At 39.1% G+C, this 24,604-nt stretch overlaps 1 protein-coding gene across 1 annotated transcript in view; it reads right to left on the bottom strand.

Annotated features, from left to right (window-relative positions):
- pitpnm3 (PITPNM family member 3) overlaps positions 1 to 24,604 on the bottom strand; it is a 269,381-nt gene that overhangs the window by 133,921 nt on the left and 110,856 nt on the right. The window contains exon 2 of the mRNA XM_031896774.1: positions 6,061 to 6,156. Coding sequence (XP_031752634.1) covers positions 6,061 to 6,156 — 96 coding nt within the window. The remainder of the gene's footprint in view (positions 1 to 6,060; positions 6,157 to 24,604) is intronic.

The raw sequence follows: 24,604 nt of genomic DNA, 5'->3' as shown, positions 1-24,604 counted from the left end.
AAAACCTAAAAAAAAAATTAACCATTGCATACTATAAGATTTGATAACTCGGACCAGTCTTTTGTGGGTATGAGGGATAGATTTCTAAAAGGGTAGGACAATGAAAAATATTTATGAAAGGGGTTGTTTACCTTTAAATGAACTATTATTGTGATGTAGAGCAGTGCTGTCCTTCTGTGGTACCAAGGGCCAGAATCTTTTTGGCCTACATGGTGGAGGGTCAATATTTGAAGCCAGTTTTGACCACTCCCCTTTTTTATACTGCACCAACTTCAAACCACACCCATGTTATCACAAGAGCTTTTAAGACCATATACACATTAATGTTGGTAGCGCACCAATAAAAACAAATGGTTGGCGCTCATTGCAGGGATATCACCCATCACTCATGTGAAAGAAGTTTATTTTGTCAAATTAAGCCACACCCTTAAGTCCATATGCCTCCTCCTCCCATGTGGATAGCACAGCAATCCCCAAAACATTATTACACACCTTAAGGACCCCCTAACAACTATTTCCAAATGCTAACAAACTCCCAGAACAAACCCCTGGCATAATCACCTTCCACAGGCAGCATAGAGCAGGCAGAGTATGGAAAAAGCAGGGAGTGTAGGGCACACACAAGCAGCATAGGGCTCAGGTTTCACAATCAAAGAAACACCCTAATTTTAGTATCCAAACAGATGTTTTCCCCAGGTTGCAATGATTTCAAATTTGGAAAAATATCAACAGTCAAAATGCCCCTATGCACTTGTCAAAGCTTCCCATAGTTATCCATGGAACAAACATGGAGGCAATAACTGGACTTCTGCTCATAAATGCTTTTTTGGTGTTTTCCACCTGCATTACAGCAGTGATCAAAACACTTATGCGCCATAACCCTAAATTCCCATGCATGTAAGTATTTAAACTGAAAAAAAATAATAATAATTGCATTGTGGGGAACAAGGAAACAGGAGGACACATTCACCGGCTTGGCATTAGCTAAATACCCATAAAGCTTTATTGTATATAATACAATTGCAACTGCATAAATGTTACTCTCAAACTGCCACAGTTTATATTTTTAACTTCATGTAGCGATTAAACTGACCAGTTTTGTATCATATTCAGATTCCTTTGTAGACAAATAATATTCTTTTATAACACAGCTGACTATATCAATCTCAAAATCATTTGTAAAGCAATTGTATACAAAACAAAATGTATACAAAAAGAACTAAAAAAGGGAAGGCACTATGGGGCAAGGCACTAAACTCATTAGTTTGTTGGATCATTTCAGTCAGGGCCAAAACTATGGGTAGGCAGAAGAGGCACGTGTCTGGGGCACAACTGTGGGTGGGTGTTAGGCATGCACCTCTTTTGTCTGGCTACCCCTATTGTCAAGATGTTATCTGAAAGCAAATCCTTTGTACGACAGGGTGTTGCTCACCTGCCCAGTTGTGCCAAGTTGATGAGTGTGCGGTGGGGGGGGAAGAAAGTTTGCATTGGACTTCCTTAACCAGATGCCCAGTACTGACAGCATGCCCAATTCAAAATGCATAAAGCTCCAAAGACAGCAGTGTTTTGCATGTCTACCCCCAGATGTAGACAAGCACAATATTGATATGCAGAGACAGCACAAATAACCTTGTCTGGCACAATACTGTATGTAACTGGGACACCAATGTACAAATCTACATGTACACAGGTGAGGATTAGGACACCAGCACATGTTTACTAGCCCCATATGTAAACAACACACTATTAAGGTACAAATACATAAACAGGTTCCTTCCAATGGCGTAACTATAAAGGAAGCAGGCACCATTTCTGCTTCCTTAACAGCTGTAGTAAATCCCCTTGCCCAGCCTCTATCTCTCTCCTGCCTGAGAAATAGCAGTGGAGAGCAGGGGACATGCGTAGGAAAGCTAAGAGTAGGGTAGTGGCCAGGTAGGGGTTGCAGAGCATGACAGGCCTCTCCAACAATTGTTTTGCAGGGAGTATTAAATAAAGGGTGACCAGATCACTTGAAAATTTAGGGACAGGTCTGATAAATACATGTTGCAGGGCAGCACCTATTGCACTTAAATTAAACTACAGCCAGTTCAGCCCTGTCTGGTTTTCCAGACATGTCCATAAATTTTCAAGTAACTTGGTCACCCTAAAATGCCACAGTCACATGCACTACAGACGTGCTTTCTGTGTTAGATGCACCACTTCCCCGGGAACACACTGCCGTTTCTCAGGGAATTGCTGGTCTTTTCTGCCACAGTTATTTTTAATGTGTGAAATTGCAATGTTTGGATTTCATTACTAAAGTCAGGCAGCGTTCACACAGTCAAAGAGAGGTTTATTTCATGTTAAATGAGTATGATTTTGTTTATTAATGTTTGCTACTAAACGAATCAGGCAAATACAACTGCTCAAAGAGATAAACAACAACATATTACATACAGCTGAATAGCCAATAAGCTGCAATGAATGATTACTCACTTAATATAAGATAGCAGCCCTATGTTTCCACATCCCTGATGAATAATTAAGATGGAATAAAAGCCAACACAAAGACATTCTCACTTTTCTGAAAAATGTCTGAATATCTATTGCTGTTGTCGGAAGACTGGCCGCAGGAATAGTATATTTTCCAAGAAGATTAGCCCTGTTCTTGCACAAAAATGTAGCACAAACCAACAGTCTTGCTCAAAGTCGTATCTACTGAACTGATAATATTGGTGGTGTTAAATATCAACTTCACCCAGTGCATATATTCAGTTATTATCCTAGGGCTGGGCAGATAGCCATGTAAGTAGATAGAACCAATTGTTTACTGTTCACAAATTTTAGAATTTAAAGGGGATTTGTTAAAGAGCCCCACACATAACAGATACTACTAATGTACCTATCACTGTAATATGTTCCTTGGAAAAGTATGAATAAATACATTTTTTTTATATGCTGAAATCCATGAAAAGGGGAGGAGGGACTAAAACACTTATGTTACAAATTGTAAAAACTTCTCCACAGTTTACAGACAGCATGCAGCATGTACTGGCCTCAGGCGCGTGCACATGCACAATAACTATCTTTGCTAAAAGACTTGTTTTGTTTGCCTTGCTGGTTTTTAAGGTGGCCAAACACATAGCGATTTCCAATCTTTCGTGCGACCAACGGCAGATAATGAGGTAGAAACAATAGGATTTCTACCGCCTTCTGCCGATTCAGCCCTGAAGGCAGATTTTGATCAGGTGCCTTCTATGGCGCCCGATCAAAATCTTTTATCCTGGCCGATCAGCGAGTCGACCGATATCAGCAGCCTCCTGCGAAATCAGTTGACTCGCCGACTTGCCATACACGCACCGAATATCGTACGAAATGGGGTTTCATACAATATTATCAGTGCGTGTATGGCCAACTTTAGCCTGAATAATGACTCCCGAATCTCTGCTGCCTGCCACGGACTTTTCCCTGACTTCACTTCGCCTCCTCCTGATCCCTTTTTGTACCGTGTTCACTGGAATATCTTGGCCGTGTGTAGGATGCCTGTCTGTTCCGCCGCAGAAAGTCTGGGGCCCCAAAAGGGCGTCGGTGAACACCAGGGTTGGCAGGGCTCTCCTGCTACACCTAAAAGGTACTCCTGGCAGTTTACGGGCTCCTCTATTCTACAGTCCGTAACAATTACATTCAAAAACTTGAAAAGGCTGCATATTTTTTAATTAATGTATATTGCAAAGTTGCTTGAAATTATGTTAATATTTTAAAAAACTTAAGTTTTGCTTGTTCTAGTACTGAATCTTTATTTACAGACTAAAACCAAATAATTTGGCAAGTCTTGCAGAGCCATCAATCTTGCCACTTTGATACAATTTGCAAATGCATCTGAACAAAATGTTAACTGTCACTTTGAAAAAGACTTCAAAATGTGCCCAATTTGTTTTAACAAATAATTCAACTGATCTTACAAGGCAAGGATACATGTGGGGTTGCTGACAGGACCTGCAATTTAGTAAACAGTGCACATAGAAACTATAGCTGGGCTGAAAAGAAGCATCTATGCCCCTTTAACTGTCTGTAGCTTGAATAAGTGTAAGTTTGCACAATTCTGCTCTTCCAACACCTAAGCAGCAGATGATACAAAGTAAATGATGTACTGATGTAATATTTTACAAAATGTAGCCACTTGCAGAGCTGCACTCCAACCCCACACTCCAGTGTCCCATGGTCTCTATACCACTTACTTCTCTGATCCCAAATGGCCCCCTTCTAGTCAATCCTTGTACAAGTCAACTGACCAAAGCAGCATGTTCTCTTTTCACCCAAGTGCACTAATTATAACCAGCAGCAGGTTATGCACATACAGAAGTGGAAGAATCCATAATTCAAAGCAACTTTAAAATCACATTTTTAATGAATGTAAAGTTATTCTTAAATGTAATAGAAGCAGTGTTTGTTAATTTATTTCTGTTAACTTTCTTCACCGTTTCCTTTATGTCTTGATGAACATCTGAAAATAGTGCTTACTACGACTTGAATGTTTTCCATTTATTAACCCATAGCCAAATATCTAAATGTCTTGTACGTGAATGGTCAGCAGTATGTTTTAGTACTAGAACTTTTAAAACTTTATTTTATTTTACTTTTACTTGGTTGGTTTCCAATGACGGTGTGTCTCTTGACAATCTCTCATGTCTTGAAGGTACATTGAAATTGTACCCTCTAAACATTAAACCATACTTTCTAATATTTAAAAATGTAAAGCTGCAAAAGTCCCTGATCCAACAAACCTCAACCACTAACTTCTGAGGCACTGGCAATACGGAGCAGTTTGTCTGCTTCTCTCAGAGCTGCATTTTTCTATCTGACTGAGAGAAGCAGACCTGCCAGCTTAGGCTGCTACATGTGCCTGCAACCAGGGCCGGATTTCACTTCTGGGCGCCCCGAGGCCGCCCCCGCACCCCCACCAGTGCGCATGCGCAATCGCACATTTAAACTCCCATACGGAGCAGTGGGGAGAGGTCCTGACTGCTCCGTATGGGAGCCAAATTTAAATTCTGTTGCGGCGGGGCGGCATGCCGCCCCTAAACTTGTGCCGCCCTAGGCCCGGGCCTTTGTGGCCTTTCCACAAATCCGGGCCTGCCTGCAACAAAAACTACAGTTCAGCCTCAGTGCAGGCACATGCAGCAGAGTGGAGCATGGGGCGACCTGAAGATGCCTGCTTTGAGCTAGTGGCACTGTAAAAACCTTCAAGTTGTGCCTGCATCCCTAAGCATTGCTTCAGCCCAGGTGCAGACACATGCAATGTATTTAGCCAGAAACTGCTCCAGTATGCGGTTTGGGGCTGAAATAAGCTGCGTCTGCACCTGGACCACCTGGACCAAAACAATGCTTGTGGGTGCAGGCACAACTTGAAAGCAGAGGGGAGATTCTTGGCCTGCGTTATCCATCGGCTGAGGATCTACCCGTGTGGCATTAGCCTTTGTGTTTTTTGGGTGACCTCTGCTCCTCTGCATGTGACTGCACTGAGGCTAAAGCTGTAGGTTTCGGTGTAGGCACATGGAGCAGCGTAGGAAAGTCGATCCGCTTCTCTCAGCCTGACAGAAACACGCAGGGCTGAGAAGAAGGGGACAAACCACTATGTGTGCCCAGGGCCTAAATATGCCCCCAATCTGCTCAAACCCGTTCCTTCATTTTGTTAAGTGCATCTTCTTTAGAGGTCCTCTATTTTGGCCTGTCCTAGCTAAATGTGGAGCAGTGTGTTGGCAACACAGTAAACCATGTTAGAGAAGAGTTTAGAGAAGACATTGTTCCATAACATATGGTCATATATATTTTGTACCTAGGCATTATAGAGCCTGCTGGCACTCCAGCTGTTTTTTTTTTACCAGTGACCAATAAGTATTCTCCACTAGCTACTGGGTATAGGAGAATAGTGGGAATTGCTACTGAGCTACAGCTGGAATGATGACATTTACCTTTACAGTATTATGCACATTCCTTTACTGCTCAGAATTGTAGAGGGAAATGGTTCTCATTAACAAAAATTACTGTAGCAACACATTTTTTTTTTTCAAATGAACAAACCTCTAGCATCGAAGAATTCATCATCTGAGCTGTCTACAGAGTCATTGATGATTTTCTGCAGATGCCACTGTGCTCCACTGAAGCGTCTTGATCCCCCTTGAAAAATAAAACAGAACATAGTGAGAATAATTGACAATACATAAAATGGAGAAAATACAGCTGTATACTGAGAATTCCCTGCAGAGAACACAAAAATAGAATTATTAAAATACTATTAACCAACAAAGAATGTATTTTTCATCAAGATTTTGATCTCTTGTTATTACAGTGTCAGATCCAGTTTTGTACTGATGCATTTGTTTTAAGGGTATATCAAAGTGCATTATACGACTATTCAGGCAAAATGTGTTCTACTTGCTATGGAGAGCTGAAATGATCTAATCTATACTTAATGAGATATTGCTTTAAATTAACTCAAGGAATTTCCTTATCTCTATAAATGCAAAGTATCTCAATTACCTTTTGATTGCTTAAACATCATCTTTCATTTAAGACCAAGATATATAAGGGGTTGTTTACCACTGCAGAGGGCACAAATGCAAGATTACGCCCCTTAGTACTAATTGCTAGCACTTGCGCCCCCAAGGTTGTTGCTATCTGCTTGGAGCCCTGCTCTGTGAGCTTACAGTTTTATTGTTATTTTTTATTCCTTATCTTTATATTCAGTCCCTCTCCTATTCATATTCCTGTCTATAATTCAAATCACTGCCTGATTGCATATAAACAAGACTCTAGCAACTGGACAGCTGCTAAAATTCCAAACTAGAGAGCTGCTGAACAAAAAGTAGAATAACTGAAAAACCACAAAGTAATACAAAATGCAAATTGCCTCAGAATATCAATATCTATGTCATACTAAAATTTAATTTAAAGACAAACAACTCCTTTAAAGTCACCCTACAGCTAGTAGTGTAATTGCCCCATGTTAAATCGCTGTAAATCAGTTCTTATTGACAAAAAGATGAAAAAATGTAATGTATAGACTGATTTTTTTAATGCCTATAGAGGATTTCATGAAATATCTTTGAAGAGAATATTGCTGCTGCTAAAGTACATGATCAATGACCATGGGGATATTTTTTATACTGAAGTGTACTTATTTCTGGGGTTGCAAGAAAAGCATAACTCTAGCCTCCAAAAATATATTTAATTTAGGTGCTTAGGTTGTTGTGTTTTCATTGTGTACAGTTATGTATCATCACGTGCATTAATTTTTATTATGGAGAATTCCCAGATCCTATGTACAGTAGGTTAAAGGAACAGTAACACCAAAAAATGAAAGCGTTTTAAAGTAATGGAAATATAACGTACTGTGGCCCTGCATTGGTAAAACTGGGGTGTTTGCTTCAGGAACACTAATATAGTTTATATAAATAAGCTAATGTATAGCCATGGGGGCAGAAAAGGCACAGGTTACATAGCAGATAACAGATAAGACACCATTGTATTCTACGGGGTTTATCTGATAGTTGCTGTACAACCTGTGCCTTTTCTTCTTTTGAATGGCTGCCCCCATGGCTACACACCAGGGTTTATATAAACTCTAGTAATGTTTCTGAAGCAAACACAAAACTTTTACCAGTGCAGGGCAGCAGTACATTACAGTTTAATTTCTTTAAAATATATACATTTTTTGGTGTTACTGTTCCTTTAAGTACTTGGAACCAGAGGCATTGCAAAAAAAGGTAAAATCTTGATAAATACTAAGGAACTTTTAGAGCTGAGACTGCTGGATAACATAGAGCAAACTGAGACTACAGTATCTCTGTTTAGATATGTTATATATACTAAAATCCCATCCATAGGCCTTGCACTGAAGTGGTAATTGACATGCCCAGACAAAAAACAGGTGCCCCAGAAGTGTGGTTGCCTTCTATTCTTTACTTGTAGCAAACAACTCATAGCACATAAGAAATTCTGAAATGTAGAGCGGGAAGTAGATTTCCACAGCTCCAATACTACTAGAAACAATATAAAATGTCAATAGATGTATTCAAGAAGGATTACATCTTTTCTTTTGTGAATGACCCATTTTGTTCTCAGTTATGACTGATATATTTCTTGCTGTTTCCATTCCCTTTTATAGCCACAGTGGTTGTGACTGAAAATTATTGAAAAAGAACCACCTGCATAATGTTGTTAGCTACAGGTACTAACAAAAGCAAAAAAAAAACCCACACAATATGCTAGAATAAAAAAAGTAGGGCAATAGAAAAAATAACAATTTTATATTTTCAGTATTTACTGAGTGGTGCCTTAACTACTGCAAGGACAGCAGCAAACATGGAAACATGCAATCACGCTAGCCAAGGCAGACCCGGTCATTTACAAATCAAAATCTTTACATGTGCAAACAGAAAAATTGGAAGAAAGAGACTGCAAGGTATTAAAAAAATAATTCCTGTCTTTTTGTCTCTGAAAAGGAAAAGCTATTGCCAAAAAAATCTCATTACAGTACAGGTATAGGACTAATTATCCAGAATGCTCGGGACCTGGGGATAAGGGATCTTTCTGTAATTCAGATCTCATGCCTTAAGTCTACAAAAAAATCATTTAAACATTAAATCAACCCAATAGGATTGTTTTTCCTCCAATAAGGATTAATTACATCTTGGGATCAGAGTACAGAGAAAAAGGAAATCATTTTTAAAAATATGATTTTTTTGATTAAAATGGAGTCTATGGGAGATTGCCTTTAGGTAATTCGGAACATCTGGATAATGAGTTTCCAGATAAGGGGTCTGATACCTGTATAACACTAACAATCTGAACCCACCTATCACCAGTAGAAAAATAATTCGTTTAAAAAAAGCTCCTTGTTTAAAAAATTATTTTGTAGACTTCAGAATTCAATCTCCATCTGTTTTTGCAAAAAATCTAGTCTGCTGATTCCTATCATCTCAAAGCCGGCCACAGACATCTGATACAAAGTAAAAGGGGTTGTCCACAGTAATATTCTGAGACAATGTGAAATGGGTTTTCTTTTTTTTTTCTTTTTTGTGCTTTTTCAGTTATTTCACTTTTTGCTCAGCAGCTCTCTAGTTTGGAATTTCAGCAGCTTACTGGTTGCTACAGTCTTGTTTACCTTATCAGCCAGGCAGAGGTTTGAATGAGGCATTGAAAGCTGGTACAGTATTGGCTGAATATATTAAAAGTTGTTCAAAGAAAAAATGTCATAAATGGGAAATAGTTTTCTTTGTGATAACATTTTTGCTCTCTAGCCCTGTGTTTCAGAGAATCTATGTTATTCCAGCTCACATCTGGTGAGAATGGCCTATGCTGAAGTTAATATAAAAGTACTACTTTCTTAGTCCGTTCTCTCTGCTACTTTCCAATGAATTCCCAGGCTTTGTTCCTTAATTTAGGTACAAAAAGCCAAAAGAAATTTACCCAATTAGCAAAGCTTTTGGACTGTTGCTATCAGCTGGTTTAAACCAGATATCTCTTAGCAACAAATTCATATAATTTGGACTCCAGGGATGAATTATTTTTCACCGTCTTTGTAGTTTCAATCTGCTTATTACCTTTATCTATAGAGCAATAATGTATTCTTCAGTGCTACACATAAAGGTATTGAGCAGTACACAATAAACTGAGACACAAGGCAATGAGGGTTCTGCATCTACATTATGTGCTCATGTGGCAAGGATCAAGGAGATTTAATGCTGGTTTTTAACAGTGTATAGTGGCAACCCAACTACATGAAAAAAATTATATACCTGTATGCACTTTCTGAGCAACATATTTGTGCATTTTTTGTTAGTTGTGTGTACAATCAATGATATGTTAATTCATATCAGAAATGAATATAAATATATTAAATGTTTCACTTGGGAGATGTTGAAATAATACAGCCTAAAATAAGCTGGAAGCATCCATGGTTTATATGCTGCACTGTCGTCGTTTATGGTCTCTTGGTCATAACCGATGCTTTAGCAAAGGTAGAATACTACAGCAATTCAGGTTATATATGAAAGCACCTTTATGATTGCTTGTGGGGCTCAGACTTGCTTGAGGGACAGATCGGGAGGAGGGGAAAGTTAGGCATAGGGAGAGCAGGAAAGGAAGAACCTGCCTTTACAGTGGAGCAGGGGATGAGCAATATCCTGCCCGCTTGCCTTGATTTTGGGTTAGGTTGTTGGGGGGGCAAATGGAGTTCAGCACAAGTAAATTTTATCACAGCTTTGGAAGAATGCCGGCCAGGGGTGGGAGGCTTACCTGTATGTTCCAGTTATATGCACAAGTGTGCAAAGGTTGATGTGGTCTCCTGGGACTGCCTGCTATCACTTGCCCACATATCACTCTTGCAACAGGTGGTAGGCATGGTAGGTAGCCCAGTTGGTGGTGTTTTCCAGTGGGCAAGCATTCCATGGGGGGAGTATAATGTTCATATATTTTATACTATTTATATTTAGTAAAATGTAATTCAATAGCAATTTTTCTAATAAAGCTGTGGCCTGTTTTATCCCAACTTGGTTGTGCTTGTTGTCTCTTGGTGTTAGGGTAAATGGATTGGGAGTTTAAAGGGACAGCCTACCAACTTGACGATGCACATAGCATGATGGCATGATCACAGCAACATTTCAGCTTTGCCAGCTTGATAAAGGACTGATGTCCAAAACAATGCTGTGATCACGCCATAAGTAATATTAAAGGTGGTTTTATATATAACCTGAATCCTGTGGTATTCTACCTTTGCTGTATCTCTATAGTGCGTTGGTGAACACTTTGAGACTGCCTGCTCCAGGTGAAAAAACATCAAACCATGTGATGAGTGCTGGAAAAGCATTTTCTGCATAAACATTACTTTTTCAACATTTATAACATGTTTATTTATAGATGATTTGTAATATCAGGCCCTGTAGAGATGCTGTATATTTATTGATGCTAGCCATATGCTGCATTGCTTGCTCATAGTTACTTCTATTAAAGCATAGTATGCCAAACTTACTAATAAATATATTAAAACATAAAACAGTACCACAGTAACAAATGTTGTAAACAATAACTCACCAAACGTGCAACATGGTCAAGGTGCACCCACCCCAAACTCTCAGCAAAGGGTGCGGAAAAACGTGTACAACCACAAAAACAAAAAGCTTTATTTTAACAACATCTCCACTGCCTTACGCATTTTGTGCTCTGTGAGCAATGCTCATAGAACAAGAAACTCATAAAGCAATGAAGATGTTGGGGGTTTTTTTTAGTGACCTTTGTGGCTCTTTGAGTACCCAATTTTCCCCCTTTTTTTGTATATGACTTAAGAATATGCCTTCACTTACATATAAATAAGGGATCTGGAAGCTAAAGTAACTCTTTAGATGAACTCAGGGGAATTTGTATGGAAATATGAATATTTGCCTTTGCATCCAACACAGACAGCAGGGAACTTTCCTTCTTTTGTTTGTTTTTATACAGACACAAGGATAAACAGATTCTGACACAATGATGTTAGTCTGCTATACAGGATATATTTAAACAAATGTAAATGAAGTTACATTTTTCATTGACATAGTTTTTCCATAATAAGTGAAGGCTATAAATATAACTGAAGGAAATACTGTGCTTGAATTCATGGTAGCTTTAATGGTCATTGTAATGGAATTCCTACAATAAAGAAAACATCCCTTATATATTTTTATTATCTTCTATTTATATAGTGCAGCTGCATTCAGGGAAAATTATAACAAATTCATGTTCTTGGGCATTACTGAGCGCAAACCAATTGCATTGATGGAATTGCATAACATGGAATGAGTGGAATTAATATTAATTATTTTGTATTTTTTTAAGTGTCATAGATATTTTACATTAATGATGGTTTCCTGGATGTGCCAGGGTAAGCCCATTTATTTTGTGCCTTTTTGCTCTGACACGAAAAAACTACTTTTCAAAATATGAATATACATAAAAAGCTACCTATAGGTCGTATTGACGGTTTTTCGCTGACTGGTTTGGTTTTGTAAGTAATTGTTACTTGAAGTTCCTAAACCTGACTGTTTTGCCAACCTGACTGTCCCTTCCCAACCTGTCCGTTATAGCTTCTAATGCTAACAGACAAATATGGCTGCCCCCTCACAGAGGAACAGAGGATCAGACAGGTAATGTAAAAGCATCAGGCAAATATTTTTATGGCAAAATTATAAAGTTCTTGCAAAGACAATGTTATGACAGATGTAAAAAAAAGATTTACTTTTTGGTGTCAGTATCTCTTTAAGCATAGGTAGGGTCATGTGGGTTAATGGACATGTAAACCCCCCACAAAAAAATGTAATCAGTGAACAGCCTTTTTGAAATTTTTAAATACCTGCCACTTTGTTGAAAGGTTAATAGTAAGGCTGCAGCATCCCCATTTAGGATTCCTTCTCCTTCCTCAGGAATTAACTTTGGCTCCTGGCTACTGAGCATGCATAGTTCTTCTCAACTCAGGTTACAGAACGCACTCCAGTCTAGTAGCCAATGAATAGATGTCATTGCTGTTCCCATAGAAACTCTGCTCTAGCTGTCTGCTCCTATTTTTTTCTCTTACCCTTCTTTCCTGAGCTCAGTTTAACCATATGACAGTGCTCAATCCAAGCAGATTTTTATCAAAGTAAGTTCTGCCTGTGTAAGCTTGCATTCTTCATTTCATGAACTTTACAGTGCACATGTGCAGATGTGAATGTCACTGATGATGTAAGACGGAAAACGGCCACAGGGTGAAAGCTGCTATTTGTTTAGGAAAATGTAATTGTGCTGGTGAACAGAGGTAATACATGCAATACAAATGGTGTGGTTTGGGTGGGGAAGATGTGCCCAACTTATGTACAGGAAATGTAGGGTTTACATGTCCTTTAAGTATGGTGAAATTCTGAAGTGTTTTAGAATTTGCCCCTTTTGAGTTGCACAAGTCCAACTAAATGTTTCACCTCAAAGAGAGGACTCTTTTTGCCCTCTTCTCTCTCTCATCATTCAGCCTCAAAGATGGACCTTTACTCAAAAAGTTCTTAAATTTGCCCTCAACAAGATAAAAGTTGATTGCTTTGACATATTTTTAAAATATAAAAAAATCTTAATAATCATAGACCTATCTGACCTCAGCTTTATGGACCATGCAGCGCCAATATAATTGGACAGGGTTGGCGAATAGCAATTTGCATTTTTTCCTGTGGTGCCATGCTGAATTAAAGCAGCTTTGTGTCATATGTACAGATACTAAATAAAGCAGCGTGCCTTGAACATTTTCTGCCAGCTACCAGGAACAACATATAAAACTGTAGCCTTTTTTAAGAGCGGATTTATCAATTTAATTGACAGTAAGGTAAAATCTGCTACAAGAAAAGATATAAGAATGACGAATATGAACAAACGTTAGGGTGTACAGCATACATAGCATGTTAAGCATGGATAAAACTGATTTAAATAACATATAAGGCCAGTATAATATAGGACAATTATTCTTATTCATTCTACAGTGCATAGCTTTACTGAAGGCAAGTCACTCTGCATGGGGGGACTACTGACTTGAATGGCAGGCTGAAAGGTTGCAGGTGAAGGAGCTCCTATTTCTAAAATCCCATGGCAGCCAATTATCTTGCACTCAGTTTTGTCCTGAAACCTAAGAAATGACTTGCTTTCACTATCAGGGGCAATAATAAAGCACAAAAGACATGGGCTGATGTCACAGCAAGACTTAAACAGTTTACAAGAACACCTTCCCAAAATGACAGTGGCACAGAGGGAAGTGCAGTGCCCTTTCCGACACCTATCCTGAAGGATCAAGGGGCACACATTTTAATTGTATAATAATAAAAAGGCTGTGGATGCAGCCGAAACGATAGATGTTGATTTGAATAAACACCTCTTCATTTTCTGTAAGACCTGTGAGTGCGGACTCTCTCTACAGCTACTCCATCTATTATTTTGGGACTGCACCCAGGCTCCCTTGGACCTACTTATACGTGAGTGCCTGTCTTCTTGCAGTCAGGGGCGCTTCTGCCATTAGGCGAGTTGAGAAACTCGCCTCAGGCGGCAGAAGCGCCCCAGTTACCAGGGGCGGCAAAAAGCCGCTCCTGGTAACTTTAAGAGCCGAATTTCCGGTTTTTAAACCGGAAATTCGGCTCTTCTAGTGCAGAGAGCGCAATTGCGCTCTCTGCACTAGCGATCTCACCGCCCCCGTACCCGCTCCTGCGCTCAGAAGGTTGGCTTGTGGGGTTGCAGAGCATGCACATAAAGATAACATAATCAGGGCCAGATTTCTAATGAGGGCGCCCAGAGGCCGCCCCCATTCTTCGGCCCCCAAGCGCCACCCCCCCGCGCACGTGCGCAAACCAACAGAACCCCCCCGCCACCGAGCGAGCATGCGCGAACAGTAAAGGTCCCATACAGAACATTGGGGAGAGGTCCCCATTGCTCCGTAAGGGAGCAAAATGTAAAAAGTGTGTTGCAACGGGCGGCATGCCGCCCCTAAGTTTGTGCCGCCCTAGGCCCGGGCCTTTATGGCCTCGCCACAAATCTGGACCTGAACATAATAAACTACAAGTACATAATGATCAAATATACAGCACCCAGTGTGTAGAATACCTTAAGTACATATTTAGTGCTACATCACATGACTAAATCCAGGGCAAATATGTTCTCTGCAGAGACAAAAGAGATACATTTACAGCTAAGTACATGCAAATTTGGTTCTTAAATTTAACAAGTGCTGCTTGAGTCAAGCTTTCAACTTGCCTTATAGCAAAGATGCCACTGCAGATAACAATGTACTGTTGGATAAACAGAATTAATTAAAGAGAAACTATACCTCCAAACAATGTAGGTCTCTATAAAAATATATTGCATAAAACAGCTCATTTGTAAAACCCTGCTTCAATTAAATAAACCATTTTCATAAAACTATACTTTTTAGTAGTATGTGCTATTGGGTACTGCTAAATAGAAAATTGCCATTTTAAAAATTTAGGGCCGCTTCCAGCGCTTGTGTGATTCATGGTGCACACAAACATGCCAAGGCACACATACATGTTAGGTCACATGAACCAATTAATGGAAAGTTCTGTCTTTTACTTCCACACTTTTTCCTATTACAGTTAGAGCTGCATTATTTCTGGTCATGTAATCTCTGAGGGAGCACACAGCCCATTACAAAATGTGGTTCAAGGTAAAAGATGTAAAAGGTCAATATTTACTTATATATATGTATTGTAGGTTGGTAAGATACTTTAATAGGCCACTTAACATAATATAAACTACCTGTTGGTTAAGTATTTATTATGGGGGTTATAGTTTTCCTTTAGGCCTTTAATACGTTTTCCTTAGCCCCACTAACACCAATAGTCCAGTCACCAATAATCTGCATGATTAGCAATCAGTGAATATAACCTATCTGTGTGTGAGTGACAGGTAGGGAAACACTGATTTGAATGATATGATATTGAGGCACTTTATGCCCATATTTTATTTGCCTTTAATTTACCTCTGGTTACATACAGTACAGTATGTGAGCGTGCAGATCATTTGAAGTATTTGTAAAACTGTTACATAAGGTATCACTTTGTTATGACTCATGGAATAGGTTGTATGAGGAAAAGTCCAGATTCAGACCCATCGGTTTTTTAGTAGAAGTTGACAGAAAAATCAATGGCTAATGCCTAAACTCCCTCTGCATGACTGGCGCACATTCCTTTGGGCTGTCAGTACAGTACTGTAGAGTTCTTTATTTCACGTGAGAGTGCATCAGCATAGCCTCGCCATCCCTTCTTGTCTAACACAGGAATTATAACTCCAGCTCAAATTCCAAAAAAACACATTCAGCTGACAGCGTCCCAGAATAGCATATGAGAAAAAATGTAAAGTTACAAATGACCAGTAATAAAAAATAAAGGCAGTGAACCCAGAAAATAACATCAGCTCACAAATTGAATTTGAAGAAAATATGATTCTGTGCTAAATACACTATTCCCTTTGTTCTGACTTGTGCTGCCACAGTGCCTCAACTTCACACATCAAGGCCAATTAGCCCTCAATCTGCCCCGGGCTCATGCTCTGTGTCCCCAAGCCAGAGTTACTCTTCAGTAGATCAACCTTAACCATGCTCTGACCCTACTTCCTTGGTGGGGAACCAAATAACTATCTCATACCAGGTTACAAAGTACTGTCTTATTATCAAAGAGAAATAGTATGAAAAATTTAATAATTTGATTAAAATGCACTTTAAGAAGATGGCAATTCAGAACACCACCACCGGTAAAGTAACTACACACCAATCTCCCCACCCCCTTAAAAAAAATTCTTCAGATAGGAGAGTGGTAGGGGAGGGGGATTTTGTACAACTATAGAGAAAGCAGACCCCGCAGATCAGAACTGAGCCCACACCCCAATGGATACACAAAGGCACCACAAGAACTACAAAAGCACTTGCAGGCATCCATCAAGCTAGTACTTACAATTACTGATGAGAGAATTTTTTTCGGCAGGCATGGATTTGCAGCGAAATTCCACATTTTACCATTAACGAATTGTTTCGTGGAACATCAGCAAAATTTTGCCTCGAAAATTCGCAAGCACATCAAAATAGACACGGGCAAGTCAAAACAGGGCAAAGTCGCATAAAAAAAGGCGTGGTTGTGTCAAAATAGGTGCGGTCGTGTCAAAAAAAGTTATGCAGCACCCACATTACAAGATTTTTTCACCATTTCGCATAGTTTTTCCATAGTTTTCGGCAAAGCTAAATGGGACAAATTCGCTCATCACTACTTGCAACCCTAGTTAGGGCTCTGGTACACGGGGCGATTTCGGGAAATCGCCGAAAAAGCCTTGCGAGTCTTTTTCGGCGATTTGCGCGAAATCGCGCCGCCGCGTCTGCCATCCCGCCGGCGACTTACATGTTCGCCGGTGGGATGGCAGGGGGAAGGCAACTCGGGGAGATTAGTCGCCCGCGAGCAGGGAGTTTTGCCGCGGGCGACTAATCTCCCTGTGTACCAGAGCCCTTATACCACTGATTCTGAGCTTTCTGGATAAGAGATTTCAGGATAAGAGATTCCATACCTGTACTATAAAGCAAAGGGTGAGTTGCATGGTGTAATCATGGAGTTTTAGATTTTTATTGTAAAAGCTTTTGGCTGTAAAGACAAAATTGGATATCCCTGATATATAATATATATTAATGCAAACAAATTAAGAAAAAAAGAAACAGCTAAAATTGGAACTGGTCTTACCCATGTAGTGTATACAATGGAAATGACCATTGCTTATATCTTTTACACATAAAGATCCAGAAATACTCTGTATCCAAGCAGTGCAAATTTTTAGTAAAGAAGACTTCTATTTAAGGGTATAATTGTCTAATTAAGCGGCTGGCTATTTCTGTGGTTCGTAAACACTATCAAGGAATAATTAAGAATTATTTTGCTGCTATTTGAAGCTCATAAACCTATTAGGCGCATGCTGTATGTTACAGATTTCCATTAAAGATTTAAGAATTTGCTAAAATGATGCTCTGCTTGGAACCCGCAAATCAAATTGTAATCAATTAACAATATCTCAGAGGAAACCAGTTCTGGCAATAATTAGCGCCAATTACTTGAAATGCTAGAAAAACATCATATTATGTTGAAAATATCATCAACAGCCATCTGTTATGTAAGAGAGACCCCCACTTATAGCTATACTAAGGGAGTAGGTAACTGACCAGCTGCCATACTGTAACCGTGGGATGCTGGGAAAAGGTCCCATCTGCCGCAATGTGTATGAACGGCATGGCGAGAATTAATGCGTCCGCTAAGAATTTTTTCCTGCCTCTTCCAGATGCTGAATTACAAGGTTCATTGTGGATGGATAAATGGATTGAAACCAAAAGGGAAACCTGTGCTTAAGAACAAAAGAGAAGGTATTATATTAAAATTGGCAGCCCAGTCTGGTTATAACACTACGTGACCCATAAAATGGAAGCACTACAAATAAACTAAACAACGTCATCTCAGACCAAAGCATTATGGGACACTCGCATGTCCTGTAAATGTGTGTAAGCCTAGGTGAGGTGTGCTCCAGAAGACTCTCTGCTCACCATACAAATAAATATGCATGTAGGGATGAGTGAATCTGTCCAATTTTGCTTCTCATTGGCAAAAAGCCTTGAACTCAGTGGAAGTTTATTTGTGGCAACTTTTTCCATTATGCAATTTTTTTTTTCAAAAACCGCAAAATGTGTTTGTCACGTGATTTTTTTTTTGTTGGCCACGTCTTTTTTTGCTGCCTGTGTCTTTTTTGTCGTTCGTGCCTATTTTGACGTGACTGCATCCTTTTATGACACAACTGCGACTTTTTTGTAGTGTGACAAATTTTTCAGTGGCAAATTTTCTTGGAAGTTTTGCGAAACAATTTGCCAATGGCGAAATGCGGGAATTCATTGTGAATCTATGCCTGCTGAAAAATTTCACTCATCACTATTGGGCACCATTGGTTCTTCAAAACAAATGATAACTCTTTATTCACATGAAAGCATCCAGGAAGCATTTACCCATTAAAGAGATACTGACACCAGAAATGAAACCATTTTTACATCTGTCATAACATTGTCTTTGCATGCTATTTATAATTTTGCCATAAAATTATTTGTCCATGCTTTTACATTCCCTATCTGATCCCCCATGTTCCTCTATGAGGGGGCGGCCATATTTGTCCAGCAGGAAGCCGTTAGCATTAGAAGCTATAACTGACAGGCTGAGAAGGGACAGTCAGGTTGGCAAAACAGTCAGGTTTTGGGATTTCAAGTAACAATTACTTACAAAAGCAGCCCTATCAGTAAAAAATGATCAACATGACCTATAGGCAACTCTTTATGTAGATTTATATTTTAAAAAGTTGTTTTTTCGTGTCAGTATCACTTTAAGGGTCAATAAATAAACAGTGGAATTAGTCAACTCAGAAATCTGGTTTTGGTCCATTCTTTCCTTATAATAGAAATTAAACAGGAGATCACTGAGTTCTGGAAAAGCTGTAAGTATCTTTTTAATTTTCAGTTTGCATCTAATTGGACTCAATCTCCAACAAACCCTTTATTAAAATAATCACCTGTATTCTTAAAATTGGATAAGGGATAAGCAAAACATTTAACCAGTGGCAAAAATTTTTTTTAGAATTTTGCCATGTGGTCTACTTTGATGAAAGAAAGTGCTTTGCTGCTCTGGACAGGGCCGGAACTAGGGGTAGGCAGAAGAGGCACCTGCATCGGGCACAACAGTGAGGGGGCGCCAGGAAGGTACTTCTGCTGCTAACCCCTAGTCCAGGATCTCTTACCCCCACAACTGCGTGCTGCACTCCCCCTCTATGGCGTCCCCGCGTGTGTGTGCGTTCATGCACGTGGGAGGGGGGGCAGAGAGGGGGAAGTGGTGGGGGCAGGGTGGCTGGCCGGGTCACCTAGGGCACCTGGCCGACTTGGCCCACCTTTGGCTCTGGATATAAAATACCAATGTCATTATTATCTGCCTCCTATCTTGAACATCAACCTGTGAGATAGAAGCCATTCCAAGACCTCTTCCCTTGTCTATCTAAGGAGCTAATTGGTGCCTTTTTTATGATGAATATATTTAGCATATCTCTAACAAGGTAGGTCAATGTACACACTACTGCAAGATCATTTCCCTTCCCACTCCAATGCATTTCGGCAAACTTTTCTGCTGTTTTGGAAAACACTGTAAGTTCTACATCACTAATGTGCACTTAGAGAAACTAGTTCAAGCAAACCTTTGATTTATATAAACTTCATATATTTAACTGAGGTTTGAACTAGATCAGGTCCTGGCTGGCTTGCTTACCTGACAACAACAAAAAAAGAAAGAGTCCCTACAAATTTGAGGCTGAAAGTTAATGGCTGCCTAAGCAATACTGTATCTGGATAAAATAAAAGCAAAGCCGTAATGGCCAGACCACGGGTGGAAAATGAAGTCAATTAAAGCAAAAACAAATCATAGATGTGACAGCTTCACCTTCACCTCCTTTCAAAACACTCTCATCGCTTCTTGTTTCCTTGACAACAGGTGAAATATCCAGTAATGTTTCCATTCTCGGAGAGGGAGAATGGAAGATTTAAGATGAGCATGAAAATTGGCGAAAATTTGATTATATCTCTTTACCTTTTTGAAAACAAGGCAGAAGTGGCTATTTTATTTTTTTAGTAAGAGTATTCCATGGATTCTCCTGCTCCATAATATAGCAATCAGGGATGAATATGTTAGAGGCAAACTGCTGGGATCAGGCTGATAAAAATAAGTTCTTAACCAGCAGAAATCTACTTGTACATATACTTATAATGTGATGGCAAGAAAGCAGAATTACCTTTTCTACAGTGAGATATAGTTCATTATTCAAAACATGGCAGTGCCAAGAATACTGCCAACAATCTGCCATTGGGATTTAAAGAACACAATAACACTTGCACTGTATAAAATGAACTCTGTCAAAATTCATATCCCATAATAAATTCATATCCCATACAAAAAATAGTTCCATAGTCTTTGTGTGCAGTTTTAGATCATCATTTCAGTGGTCATTTTCCCTGGCTGTAAATGCAGTATTGTGTAATATTGGTGTAAAATACAAACTGTATTGCAATGCACTGTACAACTTTATTACAATATCACCACTGGATGTTCTACCATAAAATATCTCTATAGCTTGTATGAAAAGATTGGGTCAGTGCAAAGTAACAGAGCTGGACTGCCACAGAAAAAGCTCCCTTGGGCATAATCATCTCCCATTACCCACACTTGCTCATAAGGGGTGAAAGGGGAAGGCTAAAGCAACAGAAGCACCAGGTAGTCACCGGGTCTGCAGTATAGTAGCTATGCCACTGATAAACTTATATCTGCTACTTTTCCATATCACCATATAGAAGCATATATTTTGTTGTATATGTAAGGCCACTATGTATCTTCCATCTATATCATTAATAAATGCATGCATGTATATGCACTTATAGATAACTGCATACACTATATGCACTTATATACCATGCTAACAACTGAACTGAAGCTTCCAAGAAACAATATGGGCAAAGGAAAATAAAGGCTTTGAGGAAAATTAAGTCAGAAAAAAACATATTTAAATTTGAGAAACAATTACACATACAGTAGGTGGAGACAGGTCATTCCTCATTTAAAAGCATTCACTATATTTTTATAGAAAATGCTTAACCTTGCATAGAAATTGACTAAGATGAGATATTTACAAGAGAAACAAGATGTAAAAGAGTCTTTGTAAATCACACATAATGGCAGCTGCCATGAACTGCAGAACTTTCTCATTTAATGGAATATTTATTCTGCTATATATTGTATGTTATAAATTCCCCCCACTGCCCTGCTACTGGTGCTACACAAGGAGCAGGGTGGGTTGGGAAAGAGAGGGAGCAGTGACAAGTGGGTCAGGAAAGGAGCTGTCAGAATGGTAAGTAACTGCAGAAGGGTTTGAACTCTGGATAGGCAAAAAGAGGTAGGGGTAGCACCCCAAACCCCGCCACCACTACCACCACCGTATGCATGTGCCTCTTCTGCCGACCCCTGAGCAAATTCATAGCCTCACTCATGTCAGACTTCCTCATGTCATTAAAAGCTGATAGATGGTTCTTACACTAATAGACTACACAAGTCACAGAAAAGGGGGGTGGGGGATATTTGCAATGATATCAAAATTGGTGCAATAAGTTTAAGTTCTATTTGCCAATAGCAACAAGTAGGTAACATTTACTAGCCAGCTATTTGAAAGCAAATATGTGCTTGGTTGCTATGGTTTACTAGCCCAGAAGCAAACTCTATTTTATTCCCCCAATGACAAAACTTACCTGCCAGTCAAGGAATTTTAGGGAAGAGGAATAGACCAAAGGGATTCTGGGAACAAATTCCTTAAGCCTCCTAAAAAAAATCCCATTCACATGGGTTTATCCTGTAGGCTAAAGCTCACCCACTGGGCTTGAAGCAAAAGCCAGAATAACAGCTGATCAGATTCCCAACTACAGACTGGTTTTACCCTTCTTGGGTAGTGCAGGGTTTTTTGATCAGCTTAGGAAGAGCCAGGAGTGGGGATTTAAGAACAAGTAAAAAGGGTTAACGAGATGCAAATAGACGGAGAAGGAATAAAAGTATCTAATCAAAGCCTTACTTTTGACCACATCCATGACCTAGTTGAGTAAATTTTAAACATGGGCAGAAATGTATTGAAACAGCAGTGAAAAGGTATACTAACAATTTTCAAAAGCTATCAAAAAAAGCCTGGAAGAAAATGACACACACAAATGATGTTGGCCAATTTATCAAAACTTTTCTTTTTTCTGATAGACAGACCTCTGCTGGCAAATGCCACAAGACTTTGTGATAACATTAAGGTGGCTTTTGACCTAAGTTTTTGATGTAATATGTAATTTTTATTTTTAATTTTAAGCTTTGGTCCTCTCTTATTCAGGTTTGAAAAGGTCACATAATCTGTTTGTTCCTTACGGTCTAGTATTTCTAAGATCTATTAGACAGTGTCTCACTGTGCTTTACAATTTCTATGTATAGTCCGTACAGCAGGAGAACAAAGATTATAATAAAAGATTTAACATCTAACAATATTTAATACAGCCTTGTATTTTCTTTTATATAGCTTAGTGCAAAGGAACATTTTTATACTATTCATTTAGCAATATTATTTATTGTTAAAAAGTACTAATAATTCTCTGAGGATTTTCTGAGATAGAGTGGGTATTAAAAAGGAAGAATAATTAAGAAACTGTGGCACAAAGCTGTATGACCACTTAGAACATTGGGGCTCATTTACGCTGTAAGTGCGGTCAGAAATATGCACTTTCCCCAAAGTGAGTTGCTTTTAACACCACTTTCATTAAAGGTACTTGCGTCAAAATGCGCTCCTTGCACCATTTAGTTGACAGCACACTTGCATCGAAATAATAGGGTGCACATGTCACTTATACATCAAAGACTGGAAATGATGCCATGCTGACTGTGAAGATATTTGGCACAACACTGCGCAACTGCATCAAAAGAGAATGGCCTGTTTGTGTCAGCAATGTGGGGGGAAATGGTGCATTGTGGGAAAAAACATGGTTATTGCACTCAAAATTGCACTTTGCTCACTGCGCCTCACTAAGTGAATGCACCCTATTATCTTTATACCAATATTCTACCCCTTCCCCAGAATATTATTTTCCCATAACAAGACTTAATGGAATTTTGTAAAGTAAGTAAGGTTGAGTTAATCTTATCAGTACAGGGCTGATGTACAATACACAAGTAATTCCACTTGCAAGACCCTTTGGCAGTTTAGTAACCTGGGCTTAAAGGAAATCTATACCCCCAGAATAAATACAGATAGCTTATATTATGTTAAATGACCTATTGAAGAATCTTGCCAAACTGGGATAAATATTTTAGTAAATATTTCCCTTTTACATCCTTTCCCTTGAGCCACCATTTAGTGATGGGCTGTGTGCTCCCTCAGAGATCACATGACAGGAAATAACGCAGCTCTAACTGTAGCAGGAAGCAGTGTGGAAGCAAACAGTAGAACTCTGTCCATTAATTGGCTGATGGGGCTAGCATGTATGTTTGCCCTGGCTTGTTTGTGTGCACTGTGAATCCTATGATCCCAAGAGGCGGCCCTTAATTCTTAAAATGGCAATTTTCTATTTAGGAGTACCCAATAGCACTACTACTAAAAAAGGATATTTTTTGAAAAATAGTTTATTTAGATGAAGCATACAGGTATGAGTTTGTTTATGCAAGCTCATTGTTTGAGGGTATAGTTTTCCTTTAAGTGCAACATCAGTGTTTTGACATGATAAACCCTCACTTTGTATTGATTGGGAAGGCAAATCCATCAACTTGAAATGAACTATTGATAGCAACATACAATTTATTTGGATTCTGTATAAAACCTCAGTCAGAGGGTTTTAATGAGCCTCAAAGTTTGCTTTTCATACCAACCTCCCCTAAATATAATGTTTTATCTAATTTTCAGCCAACTGTAGCAAGTCAGCCAAAATGAACAGGTGGTGCTGTTGTTTTATATTCATTATATTAACAATTTAAAAACTACAAATATCTTGAAAACCAAAAAAAAATAATGATAATAATTAGCGATGAGTGAATCTGTCCCGTTTCACCAAAAATTTTGTGTGAAACTCAGGTGCTGTGCGACTTTTTTCAACGTGACCGCACCTATTTTAAAGCGACTGTGCCCATTGTTACACGACCACGCTTTTTTTGTTACTTGATGTTATGTTGATGCAACGCAAAGTTTTGCAAAACAATTCGCCAATGGCAGAAATTCACTGTGAATCCATGCCTGCTGAAAAAATTCTCTCATTACTAATAATAATTGATTAAATGTCAATAGGGTGTAATGAACAAATTGACATTACTTTGTCTTGAGATTTTACATTTCCTTTAAAGGAGAGCTATATCCCCTGCGCTATAAAATCCCCCTTAACTAGCACTGCCTTGACCCCCTCACTTCCCCCTTATCGCATAGTCTCTAACTATGTGCTACTCTCTCTTTTAGCTTGGGG

Source organism: Xenopus tropicalis, chromosome 2 (genome assembly GCF_000004195.4).
Source record: "Xenopus tropicalis strain Nigerian chromosome 2, UCB_Xtro_10.0, whole genome shotgun sequence".
Lineage (NCBI taxonomy): Eukaryota > Metazoa > Chordata > Amphibia > Anura > Pipidae > Xenopus > Xenopus tropicalis.
The sequence above is the reverse complement of the archived record's forward strand: the minus strand, read 5'-3'. Positions and strand labels throughout refer to the sequence as shown.